Below are 21886 nucleotides of genomic sequence, written 5' to 3'. Positions count from 1 at the left end.
CACAGGCCCGTTCAGTCCTCCAGGTATCACACAATGCAGCACCACCCCTGCCCTCCAAGGGGCTGCTCCGTCACTCGGGCTGAATGCTCTGGGGGTGAGCCACATGCTGCAGCGGCCAGCTGCACTCAGAGCAATAGAAGGGTGGCTTCTACTCATTCTTTTAAGCGCTTTCAGAGATTATAAGCCCAGAGCATGTGACAAGGGTGAGTGTTCCAACCAGGGAGACAGCAAAATATCCTCAGAGTGTCCTCAAGGCTGGTTCCAGGTCACTTCAATTCCTGAATCTGTATTGAAAGCTGAGGAGGTTGTACAGGCCTGCCTAGTCACCCAGTCAAGCCTAGCCCTTGTCCAAGACACAAGCACCATACGCCGCCCTTGCTCTCGAACAATGGGCCCCCTTCTGAGAAACGGCACTTGCTCAAAGCTGAGCAGCCACTGGCACTACCTCTGCTTGGGCAGAGGGCACCCACTGCAGGCACCCTGCTGAACTGCAACCACTTTGGAAAAATACAATGCACAAAGAAAGTTTGCAAAATCCCTGAGGAGGCGGGAAAAGGGCAGAGCTGGTAATGACAATCATTAGCATTGTCGTCAAACAACAGGGGGAATAATTAGCTCTCTTCCTTGCTGTGGAAACGCAGCTGCAGGTGTCTGAGCTCCCCAGACAAGACACACCACTGTTTGCCTTGCACTGGGGTAGCAGCCAGATCACTCCCACTCCCCAGCCCTGATCCCCAAGAGCTGCTTCTCAGGGCCAAATCCTGGCTGGGTCTTCCCCAGATGACAGCACACACACCATTTAAATGCTAACATCCATACACTTGACGTTTTCATTGATCAATCCAATGCCTTGCAGAGCTCCTGTTATCCCAGGAAGGGAACTGGAGTCAAGATAATTATGGCCTTTTAGGCCCCTCCTTCCCCTGGCTTGAGAAGAACACTGACTATAAGCCTCCATCTAGCCATGGCACAGGCAGGCTGGCAGGCAGTCGTGCAAGGCACTAGCAGGCACAGGAGCTCAAGCAGGCAGGCAGGGAGAGAATACCACTCCCATTTTTCAGAAGCACATCATGCAAACAAGCCCGACCTAGGCCAAACTTAGTCTAACCACAAACAAATGCTGCAGAGTCGCATCAAGGCCATGTTAGGCTCCATGGCTATTAGAAGAGTCAGGACCACAAAGCAGGACCAGTGATGTTTGATGTCAGGTTCCCTTGCTGCTGGGCAACTCACTGATGAGAGAAGGGTGGAGGATTTCACAGTCTTGGAGACCTGTGGGGTCCTGGTTCATGGAGGTCAGGAAGGGGCTTCAAGCAAGAAAATCACCCTTTTGCTTGTTTTTAAATGAACCAAAGGAAACGACAGACTGAAAGAAACAAAGAGACCCAATAATTTATTGGCAGAGCTGGAACGGGGCACTTGCAAACCAACAGGCTGGCTCTCAACTAGGACACTTCTCCCAGCTGCAGAGATGTTCTTAATACTGGTATCCCTCAGCAGAAGGCTCTGGCATGAGTGTGAGATTGCAACATCCTAGGTGCAGTGTACAGAGAGGAAGAAGAAAGTGCTGAAGGAGGCGCCTTGGTGGCACGCTGCTATGGGAAAGGTTGGCCTCCCGCCCCCGCAAAGAGAGTTTGTGTGACAAGGTCAGCCTGGTGTCAGTCACCGATGCTCAGGGCGTTGAACGGGATCCTTCCCCAGAGAGGAGAGCGAAAAGGGACCTGGTCAATCCAGGCTGCAAGTCCCTTCAGAGACCGGAGGGCATGGATGAGACCTCTCCTTGGTTTCCAAGGTGGTGAGGAGTCCAGTGCCAACCTTGCTGTTCTCACAAAGTGATTTTTGTATTTCGAAAGCTTGAGTTATCCCTGGAAGACAGAGGGAGAAAACAGGAGATTAATCATATGAGCAAGGACTTGGCTTCCAAGACAAGTCTCATGTGTTCCATGATGCAGACTGGAAATGGGTGGGTTTTTAGTAGCTGCGCTTGCTCTCAAATCAGACCAGATAACTATTAAGCAAATCCACATTCTAGCCAGTGCTCCCACTCAAACCCCAGGTGCTACTAGTCACCAGTGCACTTAGATGGAGGAGGAGAAGATCCTGGGTTCCTCCTTATCTGTTAGGAAGGTTCAAGGATAATAGCAGTTGTCAGCCATGGGCTCATTTGACATCTCAAAACTTCCCAGTAGACTTCAGGATAAGAGCAAGCGCCTCTCGTACAGGGCCTCATCTATTCTGTTCTCAAGCAAACAACAGCTACTTTGTTTGGCAGCTGAGCTCATAGCTCTAATCTCAGTGGCAGTCTGACCTCTCTTGATTTTATCCCCGATACAGGGAGCTCTTTGTAAGAGACACTATCAAGAAGTTCAGATTTTACTAACCTCAAGAACCCCATGACCTGGAAGGGAAGCTCTTAGAGCTGATACTGCAGCCCTCATTCACGTGAGCAGGGCCACCAATAAAAGGGGACTGTGCAACAAGAGCACTTGTGTATCTATTAGGGGTGCACCAATAAAGACTTTCTAGTTCAATACTGATGGCCGATTATTAATGAGCCATATTGGCTGATACCGACTCAATTGCTGATAAGCAAGCCCGGCAGATTGGAAAACAGCATCTGGCTGGTAAGTATGTTGAGGGGGAAGGGGCAAGGAGCAGGGGAGGGAAGGGTACGGGGGGGGCTGGGGTGCAGATGGAGGCCCCTGCAGTGACGGAGGGAGTGGGACTGAGGCTGGGACAGGTGTTGCGCAGCTGGGGCAGGGCAAGGCGCAGGACAGAGCCACAAGTGGCTTGTCCAAGGGGCAGCTCCTGCTGCTATCCACTCCCCCTGGGGAGGCATGGGGGACATGTGCCCCCAGATCTGCACATGGGGCAAGAGCAGGCTCCCCACTGCGGGTTGGGGCAGTATTGGGCTCTCCCTGGCAAGGTGCTTGGGCCAAGGCTGCAGCGCTGGGATGAGGTGGTTTGGGGATAGCTACAGCAAATTTTGGGGTGGCTGCAGCCCAACCTGTAGCCCCTGCTCCCAGCACTGCTGTCACCTGCCCCAGCCCAACCCCCAGCTGGGAAGAGCCTGGTGCCGCTCCCAGCCCTGAGTGCAGTGGCAGCCCCCTCTTGCCCTCCACACAAATCCAGGGGGCTTGCACACCCCATGCCTCCCTCATGGATGTGTGCAGTGGTGGGAGCCTTCCACCCTGCCCCCCCCATGCCTCCTGGGTGAGCTGCTTGCAGCTGTCCTACACCCCACCTGTGCACCGCTTGCCTCTGCCCTAGCCCCACTCCCGCCCTTCTCTGCGGGGGCTTCAATCTGCCCCCATCCCTTTCCCCCAAGACGCTTACCATCTGGATGCTGCTCTCCAAGCTTCTGGGCTGCACTCCTGGCCGCACACATGCACGCAGCATTTATTGGTGACATTATCAGCCACATCAGCCAAAAAAGCTGACTCCCGATAATGTCAATTCTTTTTTCATCGATGCTGATACAATATGGAATGATGTATTGGTGCACCTCTAGTACCTATTCTTTCAGCACATGACCTGTCACTCAAAGCTCAGGTCTCTGCCAGCCACAGGGCCTGGGCTTTCTGCTCACCCTACAAAAGCAGTGACACTGGGCCCTACAGGAATGAACAAGCTGGGTTGGGGGGAATTCTACAAGGTTAGATCAAGCACACGTCCCAGTAGGGATCAAGCACATGTCCCAGCAGGTCAGCACACCTAGCTGAAGCCATGCTACAGAACAGAGGCAGGCAGTAAGAAGTGGAGTTTGCCGAAGGACTGTGAAATGCTTCTTAAACCTCTGGGCTAGCTCTGTGCTCTGTTGAAGTGCTGTGTGGAACCTGGACAGCCGGCAGGGCAGTCTGGCCTTTCTTGGGAGGATTTGACGGTGGTCTTTTTCAAGTCTATTGTATGCTGGACACCCTTCTGATATCTGGGGTGTTAAATGCATTATCCTGCTATTAGACACATGCTTGGAGGTCACCCTCAGAAAGGCAATGCTAAGCACCATAGTCCTGTGCTCCCTGACAGCAGAGCTGGGCAGCCCTGCTAGTTGGGGGCACGGTTCTAAACTCACTAGTGCAACCCAGGTACCTGACGGCAGCTGCATGATGCCTCATCTCCCAGCACTGTTCTCTCACCCACGCCAAGCCTACAGATGGCAAAAGAGTTCACCTTGAAAAGCAGGTTCCTACAGGTCTCTAATTAGTGATTAGCTGTTGCCTAGCAGGGGGAATCCTGACTTTCTCTCTTCGTTCCCCATTACCACGAAGTCCCCACTGCCTATTTCTCGGTCACCCAGGCTCTCTCTGCTCCTGTCACTGCTTGCTCTGCTCAGTGTGGGTAACAAAGGCAATTAAGACAGTTGAGTCAATATTACCAGCATATTCAAATGCGCTTTGCACATCTACCGTCTTCTATCGGTAAATCACCAACTGTGCTGTTATTTTATTCTAGAAGGTCATGGGAAGGTCTTCTAATAATACAAACAGCACTAAGCACCATGTTTAGTGTTTCATAAACATCTCGTTAATCCTCCCACAAAGCCAATCCTGTGAGGTAGGCAAGAAAGTTCTTTGTTTCTGCCCACAATCACCGGGTGAGTTTATCCAATGCATTTCTGCTGGATGGTAAGGTGGGAAGTGGTGGCAGCTGGGGGGTTACCAACCAAGCTTGGAAGGTAGCTTTGCATGTACAGCTTTATGGGATTTGGGACACTGCAACACATCCCCCTTGGGCAAGTTACTGTGCACTGATGTGTAGCAACCAGAGTGATTACTCAGCAGCAATCCAGCTCATCTACAGCGTCATGACAACAGAACGAGCCTCAAGTTCAGCAGGCAGTGTTCTAGCCACTTAAAGGAAGGTGCCTGCCATTACGTAAGTGGACAATAAGGGACTAAAGATGATCTTGGTCATGGGATTTCACCTCTGTGCTGAACCTGCCTACCCTACTTATCTGCACATGGTTGCCATTAACAGAGGAACTTGTGAAGTCTCATCCTGTTATCCACAGCTTGTGCTATTTTTAAAACAGAGCAATTCCTGCATGATCTTCCCAGACAAGCCTTCATAGGTGGTCCAATTTATTCTGCCATGCTCGGCATTGAGAGCAAAGGCATGCATGCCAAGCTCAGAGCCCCTTTACCAGTGGGCAAATGTATGCACCAGTGTCTGATTCCAGCTCTAAACAGCCAACCCCTCTGCAGTACAAACAAGCTGAGGCCATACCTCTCAGCCTCCTGGGCCTGGGCCTGGGATGCACCTGCCTTGCAGACAGAGGACACAGCATCAAAACAGCAGCCACCATCCCGGCAGGAAATGCAAGGTAAAGAGACAAGACACTCCACGGTGAGAATGTTAGTGCTTTTGGATTCAAAGATCACTTTTGATCTTAACTTAGCCAATAGCAAAATGGGACGGATCACAGGCCCACAATGCAAGCCTGTGTTGGGGTCAGAGTTGGAGGATCATCCCTGTGGCGGAGAGGTATGCCATACAGTCGCGTAAGAAGAAAGATGAGGCCCTACCCTGGGTGTGACAGAGAGAAGGGGAGCCTTCAATCAGCGGCCACTGCTGTTCACCAGGCCATGAAACTCCTCCCAGGCCCTGGCAAGCCAGAGGGAAAAAAAACAGCACTTGAGATCAAAGGCTTCTTAACTTTAATGAGAGCAGAGACATTCAATGGCGTTTTGAAAAGCACTCGTTGGGGAGCAAGGCAATATTCTCAGACAGCCTTAGTGGACAGAAGCATCCTTAAAATCCAGCCAAGCCTCTGACAGCGCGAGCAGCTTTGAACTCCAGCACTGCCAGGGCACTTCCTCATTGGTTGGCGGCGATCAAGCCGTGTTAATACCCAGAGACAAGGCAATGACCTCCTTCCTTTTTTAAAACTGAATTTCTGTTTCCCATGGCTAATAAAATAACCCAGGCTAGAGGACTGTCACAGTCCTTGGCTGCTTAAACTACGCTAGCTTCTGGGCTCCTGCTTCAGCACATACCTAGATACGTGAACCCCCTGAAATGCATTTGTTTTTATGCCATATGGCTTCATTACTACCCCATTCTCTAACCAGGCTTCAGAATGCAATTATTATTAGAGAGTCTCATTTTCTAGCATAAACCTGCATTGTTAATGACAACCACAATAGACGCGCTACAGCTATTTGAAACGAAAGTGCTTTCAGATAAGTCACAGGGACAGGCCTAACGTTCCATTCCCTGGTGGAGGATGTGCTCCTGATGGACAAAGCTAGTAGACTGAGAAATTGCTGTCTGTTGTACAAGGACGGCATACCGAGAGCTCTCTCCGGGAAACAACACTGAGGTTAATACAACCATGACTAGTATCTTCTGGAATCAGATACATCAAAGGGCTTTGTAGCTCTCAGGGCTCCTGAATATAGCACGTGGGGCTGCAGTACATGCCAAGCCATTTAACGTAACCTAAGCAATCCCAGAGGCACCGGGAGATTAGAGACAAACCAGCTCAGTTGTCAAATCTGATTCTGCCCAATACGTACTTATTTCCAGACCTGAAGCTCGTTAGTTTGCAATGGGCTTTAAGCATGGCAGGGGAGAGTCTGGAAGGACATTCCACGCTGCCACTGTGCTCTGGATCTTCCGTGCCTCCGAGCTAAGCTGTATGCTGCATGCTCTGCCAAGCTGTATGCTGCATGCTCTGCCATTTTCTGGCCAGCTTTACAGAGGGAGCCCAGGAGAGTGGGAATGTGTAACGCCAGGACTGAGAACTTGGATCTAAATACATGCTCTTCCTTTCAAAGAGTGAGAAGGGCTACATTTCCCCTCCACAGGTGACCTGCACTGAAGACCAAAGGACTCCATACCTCTCAGTACGGAACAAGAACCCCCTTCGGTGCACCTCAGTCTGCAGGGATGGCCCTTCCAGGGAGAAAACTCAGGAACTCAGCCCTCAGCCTGTGTGGCCTGCCAAAGGGACCTGTTAATATCCACTGAAACGCCATGTTGCCAAGAGTTGGCTTCTTTCCCATCAATTCTTCTCTCCTCTCCCAGAATGTTCTTCACCAGGATGGACAAGTAATGAACAGTCAGCTCACAGCACCCCTTCAGAGACAGCACCCACTGGTCAGGGCTAGGCAGCAGCCCCGTGCCAGCCCTTTGCTCTGATGGAACTAATGGAACGAGAGGGGAATGCTGCAAAGGTACGGGGGCAGCACAGGTGCAGGGCAGGGGCTGCTGTCTGGTTTGGTTTGTGTACCAGCCCCACCCTGACTGGCCAGGGTTCAGAGCAACCTTAGGTCAAAGGCAAATGAGGGGGATCATGGAAGGGGGCCTCACTGTGGCTTCTAGCAGGTATTCCTCCAGAGGAGTTTCACAACACCAGTTTGGCCAGCATGGCAGGCCCTGCTTGGAGAAGTATCCAAAAACAGAAGAGCCAGGCTAGAAGCTCACTGCCAGGAAACAGCACAGAGACAAGTTATAACAGGAAAAAGCCCTACCCTAGCTCTGCATCCCATGACTTTTCTACCTCCAAGCGTGGCCTACATGCAAGGTCTCCCCTCCTTGCATACACCTGGCTGGTACCAACAATCAGGACTACAAGGCCAGGAAACCATGCAGAAAAAGGGATCTGCAAAGCCCGGATAGGGTTGAAAGCACCATAAGCTGCAGAACACATAGAGGCTGGACTTAGAAGGACAACAAAATGGAGCCCTTCTGACCAGGTGCATCTGCTTCTGACTGCCTATGCAGTCTCCTTCTTCTGGTCCTAGGCTCCTCTCCCTTTCGCTCCCCTCATCTACTGCACAGAGCCTGAACTCCTCCACTGCAGGCTGTCCCCAGCTCTTCTCTGGTTAATGCTGCTGCCTTTGTGTCTTTCTCCCCTACATTACCACCTCCGGTGCTTCCTTGGTTTCCTTCCCTGATAGCACCAGTTATTCCTGGACAGATTTATTTCTGACGTGAACCCAGCGCCCACCTTCTCCAGTTAGGATCACCCTGGCTGCTGTACCCATGCTGTGCTCTGACTGCCAAGTCCCATTCCTAACCTGGTAGCAAAAGTCCTTCATACTGCAGGAAATCTAGAACATAAAGCCTCACACATGATGCAGGAATAAGGGAAATCAGAAACCTCTGCTGCCTTGCCTGAGGAGGCCACTCCTGTTACTGTGTTCCCCAATGCCCCTGTACAGTTCTGGGTCAGCACGTGTAGGCACTTTTCAGAGCCCTGCAACCATAGCAGCTGAGCACCACACATAGATGGGGGTGGGGGATTATTTTTATTTAACAGATGGGGAAACTGAAGCATTGGTGATTAAGTGGTCCCCACCATGGGCCACGCTTGTGGAAGCACTAAGACTTGACGGTGCCTCCACTTTTGCCATGAGGCCTGGGGAGAAGAACTGCAGTGAGAAGCCAGCAGAAGACTCCACTGACAGAAGCAGTTGCAGAGGCTGCCAGAACCAGGCTGGAGGCCACCAAGACCCTCCTGCAACTCTGACTGTCCCAGCCATCCCGCTTCTTCCATTTCAAGCTAGTCTCTCTCAGCCCTTCCCATCTTGCTGATCCTAACCCAAACTACCCTAAAAACATACGCAAACTAATATGTCTTCTTCTGCCATCAGCATTCACTGTGCATTCTGCCCTGCCTTCCACCTAGTGGGTGTTGTCTCTGTAGTCTTGTCCTCGCTCTTGGCATAGCGACCATCTAAGACACTGTGTGTGGACAGTTCCCAGAAGAATGGAGCCCCATCTTTGGCTGGCCCTACCATAACAACAGACTTGCTCGAAGTCATCTAGGAAGTGATCCCAGATCCTTCCAACCTCTCCTTCCTTTTGCTAAAAAAAAAAAAAAGCAAGAACAAAACCTTTTCAGATCTCTGGTAGCACCTAGAAACATCTAGGTACAGTGTTCCAGAAGGCAGTAGTCATCTTTTGACCTGAACATTTGAGCTGCATTTCCCAAGAAGAAATACGGAATAAATGGATTTTACTTTTAGCCCCTTTACAGTGAAGAAAGAAGCCCCCAAGATACCGAGCCTTCCAGATTCACCAACACTCCCATGTCATTGTCCAAATAAACTTGAAGAGGCATCACCCCCTTTTCAAAGCTCTGGGCTAGGAAAGTGCTCTTTAAAACCTGGATGTCTGCTAGGAGCGAGGCCAGAACCGGAAGACGAATCCCCCAGCTATCCTGAGTCACTATTTCCAGGGACCTGAAAAAAGGTGGACAGCCCTCAGCTCTGGCACCTCCCTGAGCTCCATTACACTGTCTGCCTAATCTTAGACCTAGAAGCAAGCAGTGAACAATACACATTCAAGTCACTCCTCCCAACATGAGGGACAACTCGTCATTCTGGAGGTGTGCCACAGTAAAGGGAGGACTTCTCTGCATTCACACAGCTCTCTCCCCCCCCACTTCAAGTATCTAATTTTGTAATGATACAAAATGTAATTAAGGATTAAGGGTGCTGGGGTGAAGCCACATGCAGCTCAAAGCCAAGCAGAGGGCTGTAGGAGTGACTGCAACCTTCAAAAATGTTGCTTCCCAGTTTGCAAGGAGTTAGAATGGATGGAAGAGCAGGGGTCTCAGTGAGTCATGCAAACCGTTGAGCCAGCAGCAAAGACTTTTCTCCCCATATTAAGCCATTAGCCAACCAACTTCCTTCCCATGAGGAACAGGGTGACTCTTCAGACTTCACTGCCATACAGCACTACCCTCATAGGGATGTCACTTCTCAGCAGCCTTTGGAGTCTGAATAGCTGTTGCGCCTTCCCTTGTCCTGGGAGAGCTCCATGGAACCCCCTAATCATTCCTCTGTACTGCATAACTCCCTCTTCCCTTCTGTAGCATATCTGCTTGTTCCCTGGCCAAAGGAAGGTCTGAGGTTATTGTCAGCAAGTGCCTGCAGTGAAACAGCCCTAATGCCAGCACTGTTAAGATCAGTCATTCTTTTAATTCACTCTCATAGTCCCATTAGTTATCAGCAGTCCCTGAGAGGAAGGGATAGTTTTATACTCTGTTCAGCTCCCACTCCAGCAGGCACTTTCAAGCACAGTTTTGTTCTCAGAAAAGCAGCTTTGCTTTAAAGCTGACAGGATGATCCATAAAGTCACTCAGCAACCAAAATACTGCCAGCACAGAGAGCTCAGCAGAAGCCTATGTACTGCCACTCAAGGAAGGCATCTGTCTCCCACAAAGAGAGCATAATTCTTGACTTACCCTTAGCTGCTGACAGAAGCTGTTGATGGAAGACAAACCCCCATGCCCCAGACACAAACCAGAAGCAGGAAAGAAGGATGAGGTGTGAAACACTGCTAGTGAAGGAAACCCTTCCTGTAGGGCACCTTGGCATAACAGGAGCTTTCTAGTTAGAAGCGCAGCGTTTCCCTACGTGTTCACAGCATGGAAATTGTAGTGCTCTAGAAAACCCTTAACTGAAAGAAATGTGTTAGGCAGTAAGGGAGCGGGGGAGTAAGACTTCTCCTCAGCCACTATAACTAGACCTCTCTGAAACCTCCTAGGTGCCCAGCACTGCCAGATGAAGGGTATTAACTGCCTTCTGGACTTTGTCAGCTTTCCAGGACCATTTTTCTAGCAAGACTGGAGATGGATACAAGATTAGGATAAGCCGCCTGCTTCCGGGGGCTTAGACAGTTTGTCAATATTGCACCCAAGAAAGGAGGAACTCAGGAAACCCAGTCTGAAGGGTCTGCTTATGTGGCTAAATGTGCAAGCCCGCTGCTGCCAAGAAGAAGGACTGAAGGCAGGGCAGCTTCTGGGAAAATCTAATGAATAAGTTCCTTTTCAAACACAGCTCCACTGCATCGAGCCTGTCAGTGAGGGGCTCACAGCCTCACCAACGCAGGGCCCAGAAAGGTAGGTTTCGGAAGAATAAATGTAATGTCTCAGGAGTGATGGCCAAGTCTTGCACCAGATCCCACAGCAGAGCACACACTGGAGAGAGCCTGGAAAACCAGTTCTCTAAACAAAGCTCCAGATTTTAAGCAGCACCCACAAAGCATGCTCCCTCCCTCCAAGCACCATTGCTGCTAATCAAACTCTGCATACAAGCAGCCCAGAGAAATTAAAACATTGCAAGCCACCCAGAAAGGAAATACCAAGAAAGCCCCCAACACCGCTGCTTCACTGGGGCCTTTCGTAAAGCAGAGCCATGGACTGTGAATGCCACACACTGGCTAGGAAGCCTGCCAGAGTCCTAAATCAAGTGCTGCACATGCAACAGGAGTTCACCTGACAACAGACAGCATGTCAAGAGGATTTGATGGATAGGAAGGGGAAAGGGGGAGCCTTCCTGGAGGAGAGAGATACACAAGAAATCCTGCCTTGGCGAGAGAAGCCTGCTAACATGATTCAGCCTGCACACGCGGTCAGACTGCAGCAAGTGCTGTCTTTCCCTACCGTCCTGTCAGGGCCTCAGTGGCTGTGCCCAATCCAGTTTACAGCCATAGCTACAGCCACAGCTACAGCCACAAAGACCTGCTTGCAACTACTATGTACAAATGCTGGTGACGAGATAGAGAGAGAGAGAGAGTGTGAGAGAATGGTTCAGTTGCTTCTCCGTTTCCTTGATTCAAGTGCAGGGTGATGACTCTGATAAGTAGTTCTCTCTGGGTTTGCACAGGTGGAAAAGATCAGAATCTACCCAGCAGATGCAGTGCCATTAAGGGAATGTTGGCATGAAGTACAGTCTAGCTCTGCCTTAGAAGGGGCTGCAAGCCTGCCCAAGTGCAGAAGAATAAGCAGGAAATAAGCCAACTAACCCCATTCAAGACCTGCTCTCAGCCGCTAGACTGAATCCCAATCTTAATGGGAATCTGATCCCCAAACACCTGCTATGCCCAGACAATCACATCCTGGATTTCACATCAGCAAAAGAAAATGAAACAGCAACAGCCAGAGAGTAGAGGCCAGCAAGGAAGGAATGGAAGGAACTGAATGAATTCAGGGAGACCACATGAGCAGGCTGGAGTCAGTGCAATACACAGCCGCCCTCAAAAGTGTGAATCCCTACACAGGAAGAAGCCATGGTGTGTTCCTGCAGAAGTAGGGGAGGATGTCATGCAGAGGATGCATCTCAACTTCCCATGGTAAAACCTCTCTACCTAACCCAGACAGCAGAGGTGCTCCCAGCCCCCCGTGGCTGGAATGCTGGCTCAGGGCAGGGGCTGTCTGTGCTAAGGCTAGGGAGAGAAGAGAAGGCAAATGAGGATGTTATACCCAGAGATATCGATTCCTCTCACTGCAAGGAGCCCAAAGCCTTAGCTCACGGGCTGCATTGTCTCTGAAAAGTACTACAGAAACTGAATAGCCACCTGCAGGTCCGCAGAAGCCCTGTACAATCCTGTAATCAAGACAGATGTGGTAGAAGCAATGCCCTCTATTGGCAATTAGCGGAAGCAGGTGGAAGAAGTAGCGCCACTGCCCAGCAATAGGGAGCGTACTCCTCAGAGTCCAGCAAGAAGATCCAGCAATCATTTCAGTGGGAGCCTTTGGAAACAGAAGTCAGGAACAGAGTCCATTTAAGAAGAATACCGAGCTTGCCCTCCCACTCACAAGCAGCCATCTGAGAAGGCCACAGGTGGGGTCCAGAAGCTCTTTGGGGTTCCTATCAGAAACAGGATTTGACCAGCTAACCCTGAGTCTAAACCTGCAGCGATTGTGACAGGCACTTTTCACTAAACACTAGACTGATCATCCTACACTGTGACATGGCCTGAGCAGCCGTGTGGGACAGAGGGCTTGCCAAGGATTCAGCAAATTTTAGCCATGGAAAGAGGCCCTGCCTAGAAAATCTTGATGGGTACTTGGCCCGTGGTGCTTCCAGGGTGGATTCAAAAGCCCGAGTTCTAATGCCAGGAATTCCTGTCCTTACTATTAATTTGTTCAATTGCTTTTTTGCATATGTAACACTTCAAAGTGCCCTTAACCCAACCCACGTGACTGAATCTGTGTTCTGGCTTCTAATGCACTTAACAGAAAAAGGGTCTGTGTTATTCACTTTCATCTAATACCCCTATATGCAATGATTCTGTCACTTTGCGGGAAATAAACATCACCGTGAATAGCCTGGCATGGCAAACTGTAATGGGCTTATTTAAAAATACAGCTGTCCTCTCTGTGTACCATGAGCCTCTAGTCTTGTTAAAGAGCCTCTGTCACTAGGGGCCGGGAGGATTTAATATACAGCATTTATTATGATTAGAAATCATTTGTACAGCACTGTAAATTCACACGGCGCTTTCCCAGGAACATTTATAAGTCTAATGGCCCAATAAATCCCAGTTAGCTTCCGTATTTTATTTTGCAGAAACTCTACTCATTCAAGTAATCTGTTCCCCACTGCAATCTTGTCTCTGAACAGATAAAACCATGTTCCCCCATTGGAGAGCCCAGTTCCCAGATGAAGGAGACGGTAGGTTGTTAGTGAAGACCAGGACCGCATGTGATAGAAAACCAAGATGTTTTTACTGTTGAAAAGCAAATATCCCCAACAGCAGCAGGGCAATAACACAGGCTTTTGACTTTTAAAGTGACCTGGCACAAGAGCTGCTGTTTGTATCTGCTGACAGTCAAAACAGTCCCAAAGCACTGGTACACAAACAACACACATGACCATTCCTTTGTACCCCTACACCTTGCATTAAGCCGCCAAATGCATGGGTAACCAGCACCGCTCCCTCCCAAACTGCAGCACGTACTTGATGCTGTCGGTGTGCGTCTTGTATTCCATGATGGTGTTGGGAGGTAGATTAAGCACTCGCCGCAGCGTGTCACGTATCCGGGCTGTGGTTGCCTGGTCGCTGGCCGTCTTGTTCCATATTGAGATAATGTCCTCCTGGAGCACAAGGATTGGAGAGGTTAGCAGAGGGCAGCATGTGTAAACCAGCCAGCAGGCACACCTGACAGTCTGCCGAGCAGCTTACCTGGAACCGGACAGAGACGACTGCCCCGCAGATCTCTTCCCCAACCATAAACTGTTCTCCCAGCATGGCCAGAATGAGATTCTCCCAGCATCGGGATGCTAAGCCCTTCCTCAGACGGATAATCCATTTTCCACCATTTTTGTTGGCATCATCCTGGGAAGAGGGATGAGAAATTGATTTGTTTCCTTGCAGTAATTTTTTCTGCTTTCCATTAAAGGACATCTTTGGGTGGGAGCAGATATTGATCAGATGGGGTATGAGTGACAGAACCAAGGTATTTTCAAGATAAAACATTACAAAACCTACCTCATGCCTAGTGCACGACATGGATATTTTGAACCCAGACAGAATGGGAGATGCCAACTCACTGCTTTCCAGAGATTCTCTTCCTATTCATTATGTCCTATTCATTATGCATTTGTGCTTTAGAGTTTAACTGACAAAAAGGGACCACAATATTGCTTGTGCACAGAACTATAAGATGGGAACTCCTGTACTCCACCCCAGCTCTGACACCAATTGCCTTTCTGGCCTAAAACGAGCCAGTCCCACCCTGGAGTTGAGTTTTCCCATTGGGAAATGAGGACACTACTTCTTTCCCTGGAAGGGATGGCGAGGGAGGGAGCACTTGTAAAGCGCTTCTAAAAGCCTAACAGCAATTTGGAGAAATAGCCTGGTCTCTGCAAGTCACTGACAGGTATGTTAAAGTTCAAGCTCCTTCCACTTGACCACCATGCTCGGAGTGAATCAAAGCCCCATTGCTTGGACCACCACAAATGGGAGCTGAAGATTTTAGGGCAGAATGTGTCAGGGAGAGCCCCATGCAAGAACAATCCAAATCAGCACAACTGCCAGGAATGCAGCAAATTACTGACAGGAGCAAATTGCTTTCTGATTAAGTGCTCTGTTCTCCTACTTGCGAGCATCCCCCCTTTAGAAATGAGCTGTCTCGGATTCAATCCTTAACAGGCATTTAGTTTAACCCATTCAAAGCCACCTTACAAGGAGTGAGTAGGGGAATCAGGGAGTAAAACCAAGAGTAGTAGATATGATCACTAGATAATCAGCACTTGTTCAAGTAAGGTCAGGGCCACAATAAGGACAGGAAGTGGGATAAAATAACCCCTGCTATTTTGTTCCTGTTGGAATTCGTTTTTTTCCCCCAACGATAAACAAATCTTTATTTAGTCATTTAATTTTTCTTTGCTAGTTGAATTAGAGTAAAGCTCAGTAAAAAACCCCAAACCCAGCAGTGTTATTACTGAAGCTTCTGATATCTGGTGGAGAAGGCAGAAAAGATTTGGGATGATGAGACCAATGCAGAGGGGTGTATGTGGGGAAGTGGCACTTCCACAGGATGGGAGGGAAGCCACAAGGAGAGAAGCCACTAGGAAATGGGGGAGAAGCCTAGAAAACAAGTGGGGAAAAGAAGGTCAGTAGCAAGGTCCCTGCTACTCCTCTCAACACAAAAGTGATGGGAGTATCAGAAATTAAAGAACAGCTATTTTAAGATGGATAAGAGAAAATGCTTTTTAAAACTCCAAATATCATTAACCTGGGAAGCTTTTGGCTGCATCATGTTACCAAAGGCAGGAGCTCATTAGAAGCTCAAAGGGGGTTAGACATTTTATATAAATAGCATTTGCACGAACGCAAGCTATAAGCCCCCGTTGTGAACGAACTGCCAGCTGAGTTCAGAAATAAATTCTTCTGGATGAAGCAGTGTAATTAGGCACTTGAGAGCAAGACATAAAATTCTTATACTGCAAGCAGTGGTGGTCATTGCTGGAAATGAGCCAGCAAGCTGGGGGGAAAATTGATCCAGGCTCAGTTTCCACACAGCTCCACAATAAGAATTCAGTTTGCTTCTGTATGTAATTCTAAGGAAGAGAGGGAGATGGGGATATAAATCAAAACCTTCCCACAACCATTTACTCTCAGCTCCTGCACTTTTACTCTTCCTTGCTTCTTCCACACAAGGAGATTTGGACTGTGAAATATACTTATAGTGGCACAGGGTTCAGGAAACCCCCACATTGCTGTCAATGGAATCAGATCCAACGAAAGGTGAATGTGTTACAGTGGCCAGGTGCTTTGAGTCTCCAAAACCCACAATCTCAGATGGGAGGCAGCCAATGAGAGGCGGTTCTCAGTTTCCTGCTGACAGGCAGCTAGTTGTGCTCCTGTGTACAACTCTGCACGCAGGGCAGCATCAGTGGCTGCTATGTGAAAGACGACAGGGCTGAAATCAGACACATGCAGCTCAGAAAGAAGGATGTACGGCAGGAGTCCTGCACTGCAAACACTATCCCTCTGGAACACAGAGGTAAATGAGCCATGGTCCAGGGCACAAACTCACCTCCCACATGGGCTTGATTCCCTCTTTGAAGAGATGGAAGTCGCTGTGACCTGTCAGGTCCCCAGGACGTACCATGTGGCTGTAAAACCTCCAGAACTGCTCCACCTGTAATAGCACAGCCACAGCAATCAGCAACAAGCAAATGCTTTCTATTTCACAAGATCAGGGCTCTCTCACCATCAGAAGCAGACTTGGGTTCTGCACCAGGCAAGCCTGGCTTGCAACTCCTTTCCCTCTACTAAGTCAGGTCTACTTTACCCCCTCTCCCTCTATACTGTACAGAGAAAGCTAAAACATTTGCAATGGGCCTGGGAGGACTGATGGGGTTGGTACCAGAGTTATTCTAAGTACCTGAAGCTGCCTGCCTGGCACTTATCAGCCTATTGCTTGGTGTACCTGCTGTACTCATATACCACGTAACTCATGAAGGCGTAGGCAAGTGAAACTGCACTGGGGGTCTATGTCAGATACTGTGAAACTCCCACCCAACAGGACCCCCATTACCAGCCAGCAGTGAAACAGCTCAGCTCATCAGCAGGCTGCCACTGGGCTCAGAGATCACAAAAGCACTTAATTAACCCTTGCTTTTCACACCAGGGAAGGCTTCAAGATTTCTCCTCACAGGAGAAGAGGAGGTTGGGGGATTTGTAGGATCACAAACACTTTCTGATGCTGGTTTAGGATTTTAAACCACTTTGAAAAGTGATTGCTCAAGCAGTTGTTTAGGTAACTCTAAAATCAACCACTCTGTTTTAACCACTTTCCAGGCTGGCTGCTACTGTAGCAATCTTTAAATTGGCTTTCATGCCAACGCTGAGTGATGTACACGCTTCTCTAACGCTTAAAAGGTTTTGGGTTTTTTTTTAAATGACAACAAGACATTTCAGACATTTCTTATCTATGTGCTGCTCTAGACAAGAAAAAATATTTTTAAACTAAGGCCCTCTGAACTAGATCCTGCATTCACTGAATTCAGTGGCAAAGTTCCCACTGATTTTGGTCAACACTGTTGGGCCTGGCCTAGCCAAAGAACAAGTAACAAAACAGTTAATGTTTATATTTTGCAGGTTTTAGTCAATAGCAAGATTAAAGATGAGCAAATGCTACCCTGACTACTAACACAAAACCTGTTGGGCCTGAACATCCATTTAGACCTTGGAATTGTTTTCAGACCATCTCTACCTTTCAGAGAAAAAAATCCTATTTAATAGCTGATCACTATAGCACAAGAAATGGGGTTGAAGGAAGGAGTCTGTCTTTGTTGTTTTACAGCTTATCATTAAAACACATTGTGGATACTAGATCTGTTACAAGGTTTACTATGCCCTCTAGCGGCCAGTATCTAAATAGTTGTCATGGGTTCAGAAATGATGCTTGATAAGCTTTCCCTAAAACCTAAGGTATTACTGGGATGTAAAAGGAACCCGTGACCCTAACATTAAGCAGTGAAATTAGGGTATTTTTTTAAATGCAGCTCAAATAGTTTGATAGCTATTTGCCATGTGATCTCTCACAGAAGTCTCTGTGGTTCCCAGACAGCTACATAAGCATGCAAGTAAATCGCACTTGTTGAAGCAAAAGATGCTGATGAATTCCAAGCCTCCAAATGGGGTTAACCGATGACCATCATTCTTAATAGAACCCTTCCCAGTCCCACTAGCATTTGGGTCTGACCCAGCTATCTGGACTGGCACGTCTGAAGACTCAGCATACCAAAACTTAGGTAGAGGAACAGAGAGTTCACACATCCAGAGCTGTATGGAAGAGTTATTTTAATACTTCAAACATTCCAGCAGAGTTCAGAGGGGACAGGATTAACACTCTGGGAAAGTCACTCTATCTTAAAAAAAGGAATCGGCTTCTTTTACAGTCCTGATCACCGTGGAGATCCTGAACCCAATCACCAACAAGGTCTGGTTTTATTTCTGTCACTGAAAGATCTAGAAGGAATTGTTCTGTGAGAGTCCCATGTCTCCTGGCTTTTCAATACCATTTCAGAGGGCAGGCTCATCCAACTTTATTTTTTAGCCCTCACCTCCACAAAGTCACAAGGAGGCAATGAGCCAGTCATGAGATCCAAGCCCACCAGCTTGTCACATGTATGATGGAAATGCCTGCATCAAGCATATCAGTTATACAGCAAAAGAGGTGCTGCACCCCCCCCCCACCCCGAGACCAGAGGACCTTTTTGTTTAAGATCCACATCAGTGGGAGTGTAGACACAAAGTGAGCTGCAGATGTTCAACACTTCTAAACATGGGGAAGTCATGTCTTCCTTTACTTACCCACTAAGTCTTGCAAACAAGTTGGCATGCACCTACCAGACTTACAGCTGACCGGAAATGCTTTGACTGGCCCTGACTTACAACTATGGATTCTGCCATTAACGAAGACACTAACCCTTCAATGACAAGTAGCAGCACTCCATGGTCGTACCTTCTCCTGCTCTTTTTTAACAACATCATCACATTTTAAGCCAAGGGTGTCAAATGTGTTGGGTGCTGTGGGCTGGATCCAGACTGCAGGACTTCCCACGGGCCAGACAACCCGTGAGCAATGGTGGCACTGTTTGAGCTTCTAGAGCTAGTTTTGGTGCTAGTTTTGGTGCTCATGTCTTCCCTTCCCTCCTGCCATCTCCCCTGCTGCTAATTTTATTCACCAGGAGCTACTAACCACCCCCCACCCTCCATTTCAGCAGTGGGTAGGGGAGGGAGGTGAAGTGTTAGCTCCCTAGGTTGGGACATGTTACCATGTCATTAATGCTGACATGGTAACAAGCACCTCAGGCCAAACCTGGCCTGCAGAGGTGGCTGGTCTGGCCTGTGTGAAGACCCACCTTCATGGGCTGGATTGGGCTTACCAACCATATGTTTGGCACCACTGTTTTAGGCAGATTAGAATCCAGGTCTTGGGTCTTGGCAAACAAGCCACTCACCCTTCCATCCGATGGCAGAGACTCAGATACATGTCACTGCCTAGCACCACAGAGAAAAGTCACCCTGAGCAGTTGCACTGCACTTAGACAATAACATGCAAAGATGGGGATGTACTCACGGAGGCAAAGGTGCCAATCTGTTTGATGTTCTGCTCGTAGCTCTGCGAGCTGGTGGGCCTCCCAGGCGTTCGTCTGGAGTACCAGAAAGTATAATTATACTGCAGTGGGTGTTCAGCCGGCCCTGGGACAACAGCCTGCAGAACAGAGAACCTAATTTATCCTCACAAATTACTCTGGAGAGGAGACCGAGAAAGCTATATGCATGGCATTAGAAAGGCACGTGGCCCTGCCACCACAGAGCGTAAAAGGAACAGTTTAGCCTCATTTTCCTAGAAAAATCCCATCCTGGTTAATAGCTTGACACAGATCATTACTTCAGCAGTGATCGGCTGTATTTCAAAGAGGATATTAGAAATCCAGAGTACTTTTGCTCTTCGAGCAGGAAGGCAAAGTGCTAAGGGGCAGCAGCCCAGCCCCAGGAAGAATGTCACTCGATAGCAACCCCTCAGGCAAATTTAGGAAGGGCATTAATACATTGTGGAGAGACTCCCTTTAACCCTGGGCTGCCAGGACAATTGCAGTGATCAAGGCTGTCACAGGCCATGGAATGCAAAACAAAGAAGAGAATGGGAGCTTCTCACAGAGTAGTCTGTTTTTCATTTTTGGGAAAAGAAAAAGCATCTAAAGTGAACTAAACCCCAAATCAAGTGAAACACTCCACCACAATTCCAGTGGCAGGGTTCAGTCATTTAGCTCTCTCATAGCACTATCAGCACGCAGGCAGATAAAGACAGAGGGAGCGCCAGGAATATCCACTGTCTATATAAAAGGCTTCCAGCTTACATTAATGCAGTCGCCAAGAAACAGATGTTGTACTAGAATCACCAACCTGACAGAGGTTCCATCATACAAGGGAGAAGGAAAAGGTCCAAGCTGATCATGCAAAGATGTTACACTAATTAGAGAGCAAGTTCTAATGAGTGCAAAATTAAAGGAGTGGAGGTGGTTTCCCAAACCTGACTGAACCATGCTGTATCTGCTTGTAACCACTCTTCAAGGACAGGCTATTTAAACAACAGCACAAAACTTGATCTTCTAAACCAGCAGTTCTCAACCTCAATGCAGGCTTGTGTTAGACTCCAGGCCCCCTCTGAAAACACCGGTTCCTAACCTCTCACTCATTTTTTTACTACAAAAACCTATTAGAGCAATTATTTTTCATCAAAGAGCCACAAAGACCACAACAGAGCAGAAAGATTTTGAAACTCTGGGTTTCTGTTTGAAGTGTCTGGTTTTATCTTGCAAATAGCATCTAGATGTTTGCACACTTAACAGTGCTAGTACTGCACAGCGCGTCAGGGCATCCTTAAAAGGACGGCATCCAGCATGCTACAGCACCCTGCTTGAGAACTGCCATTCGAAACCAAGAGCAAGCTCCCATCTGCAAACACTTCTTGAGATTTGCCTGAAGCAAGTCAAGCTTTGCTTTTTATTTCCACAAGTTCAACTTACTAGGTGAAGATTTCTAATTGCACCAGAGCTCAGCTTATTATACTGTACACTCATTAGCCCTAGTTTGTTAGTATCACACTGACAACAGAGCAGAAAGAAAAATAACAACATGCCGACATGCATCTTCCTTACAGCAGAGCTACTGGACTGATCAAGCCCCGTCAAGTCCAGCATCTCCAACCGTGCCTTGACGACGGCAGTGGAGCGCACAGCACTCACCTTCCTCTTGGTGCTACCCTGGGGCTTGTCTCGGTCATTCTTTTCCTTCTCACCGTCTTTCTGTGTGCTGTTCTCTTCATTCTGGTCATGGTCCCCACTGTCATCATCTTTCAAACTGATGAATGCCGGGGGGGAGGAGAGAGAGCCTTAGGTTGTGCAGGAGCAAAAATGTGGCCGCCTAACACACGCCCCATGACACAGAGAGAAGCTGGGAGCCCAACAGAGACTCGTGCAGGGAGGCACGTTTTGAGCCCCACACCCATCACAGGTCCCGTGGCCAACACAAAGCCCAAGCATCATCTGTTATCCGATACTTAGTTGTGCCAATAATGGGTACATTACCCCGTAGAGTCCTATTTAAGACAAGGTATATTACCCCATTGATTACTAACATGCCAAGGCATGTTACCCCGTCAATTCCCATTTAAGCCCATGGGTTGTACGCAGGTAAGTGCCACATGCCAGGTCAGACCGTATGTCCATCCCGCCCAGTCCCATCCACAGCCGGGCCAAACCCCGGGACCCCTCGGTCAGCCTCCTCTGGGCTCTAAATCAGCTCATGAGGACGGGGTCAGGCCCCAGGTACGGCAGGGCTGCTTTCCTGCCCCTCCGCTGTGCACACCTGCAGGCAGGTTTGCACGGGGCGGCTCCTTGGACTCGTTCCCCACCACCCCGGTCCATTAGGTTTAAATTTGTCCCAAGCAGTGATTGCAATCACCAAGGGAGTAGGGGTGCTATAATTGTCCTGGGGGCGGGGGGTTAACCAAAGGCAAATCAGAGGCTGGGTCTCAGCAGGGGGGCACTGTTCCACCCCCCTCCCTTGCAGCCTCCACACTGAGGCCCAGGAAGGCCCCCCGGGCCTCTCCCTCCCCCACCCG

The 21886-nt window shown here is 48.8% G+C and overlaps 1 protein-coding gene across 1 annotated transcript in view; it reads right to left on the bottom strand.

Annotated features, from left to right (window-relative positions):
- Nucleotides 1–1367: 1367 nt before the first annotated feature.
- EIF4E2 (eukaryotic translation initiation factor 4E family member 2) overlaps nucleotides 1368–21886 on the bottom strand; it is a 20874-nt gene continuing 355 nt past the window's right edge. The window contains exons 2-8 of the mRNA XM_019532526.1: nucleotides 21009–21154; nucleotides 19337–19471; nucleotides 16283–16387; nucleotides 13924–14076; nucleotides 13699–13835; nucleotides 5526–5604; nucleotides 1368–1865 (exon numbers count right to left, since the gene is read on the bottom strand). Coding sequence (XP_019388071.1) covers nucleotides 5559–5604; nucleotides 13699–13835; nucleotides 13924–14076; nucleotides 16283–16387; nucleotides 19337–19471; nucleotides 21009–21154 — 722 coding nt within the window. The 3' untranslated portion in view covers nucleotides 1368–1865; nucleotides 5526–5558. The remainder of the gene's footprint in view (nucleotides 1866–5525; nucleotides 5605–13698; nucleotides 13836–13923; nucleotides 14077–16282; nucleotides 16388–19336; nucleotides 19472–21008; nucleotides 21155–21886) is intronic.

This window comes from Crocodylus porosus, unplaced genomic scaffold (assembly GCF_001723895.1).
Source record: "Crocodylus porosus isolate Cpor-Errol unplaced genomic scaffold, CroPor_comp1, whole genome shotgun sequence".
In the NCBI taxonomy this organism is placed as follows: Eukaryota; Metazoa; Chordata; order Crocodylia; family Crocodylidae; genus Crocodylus; species Crocodylus porosus.
Note: the sequence above shows the minus strand (reverse complement) of the source record. Positions and strands in the feature narration are given on the sequence as shown.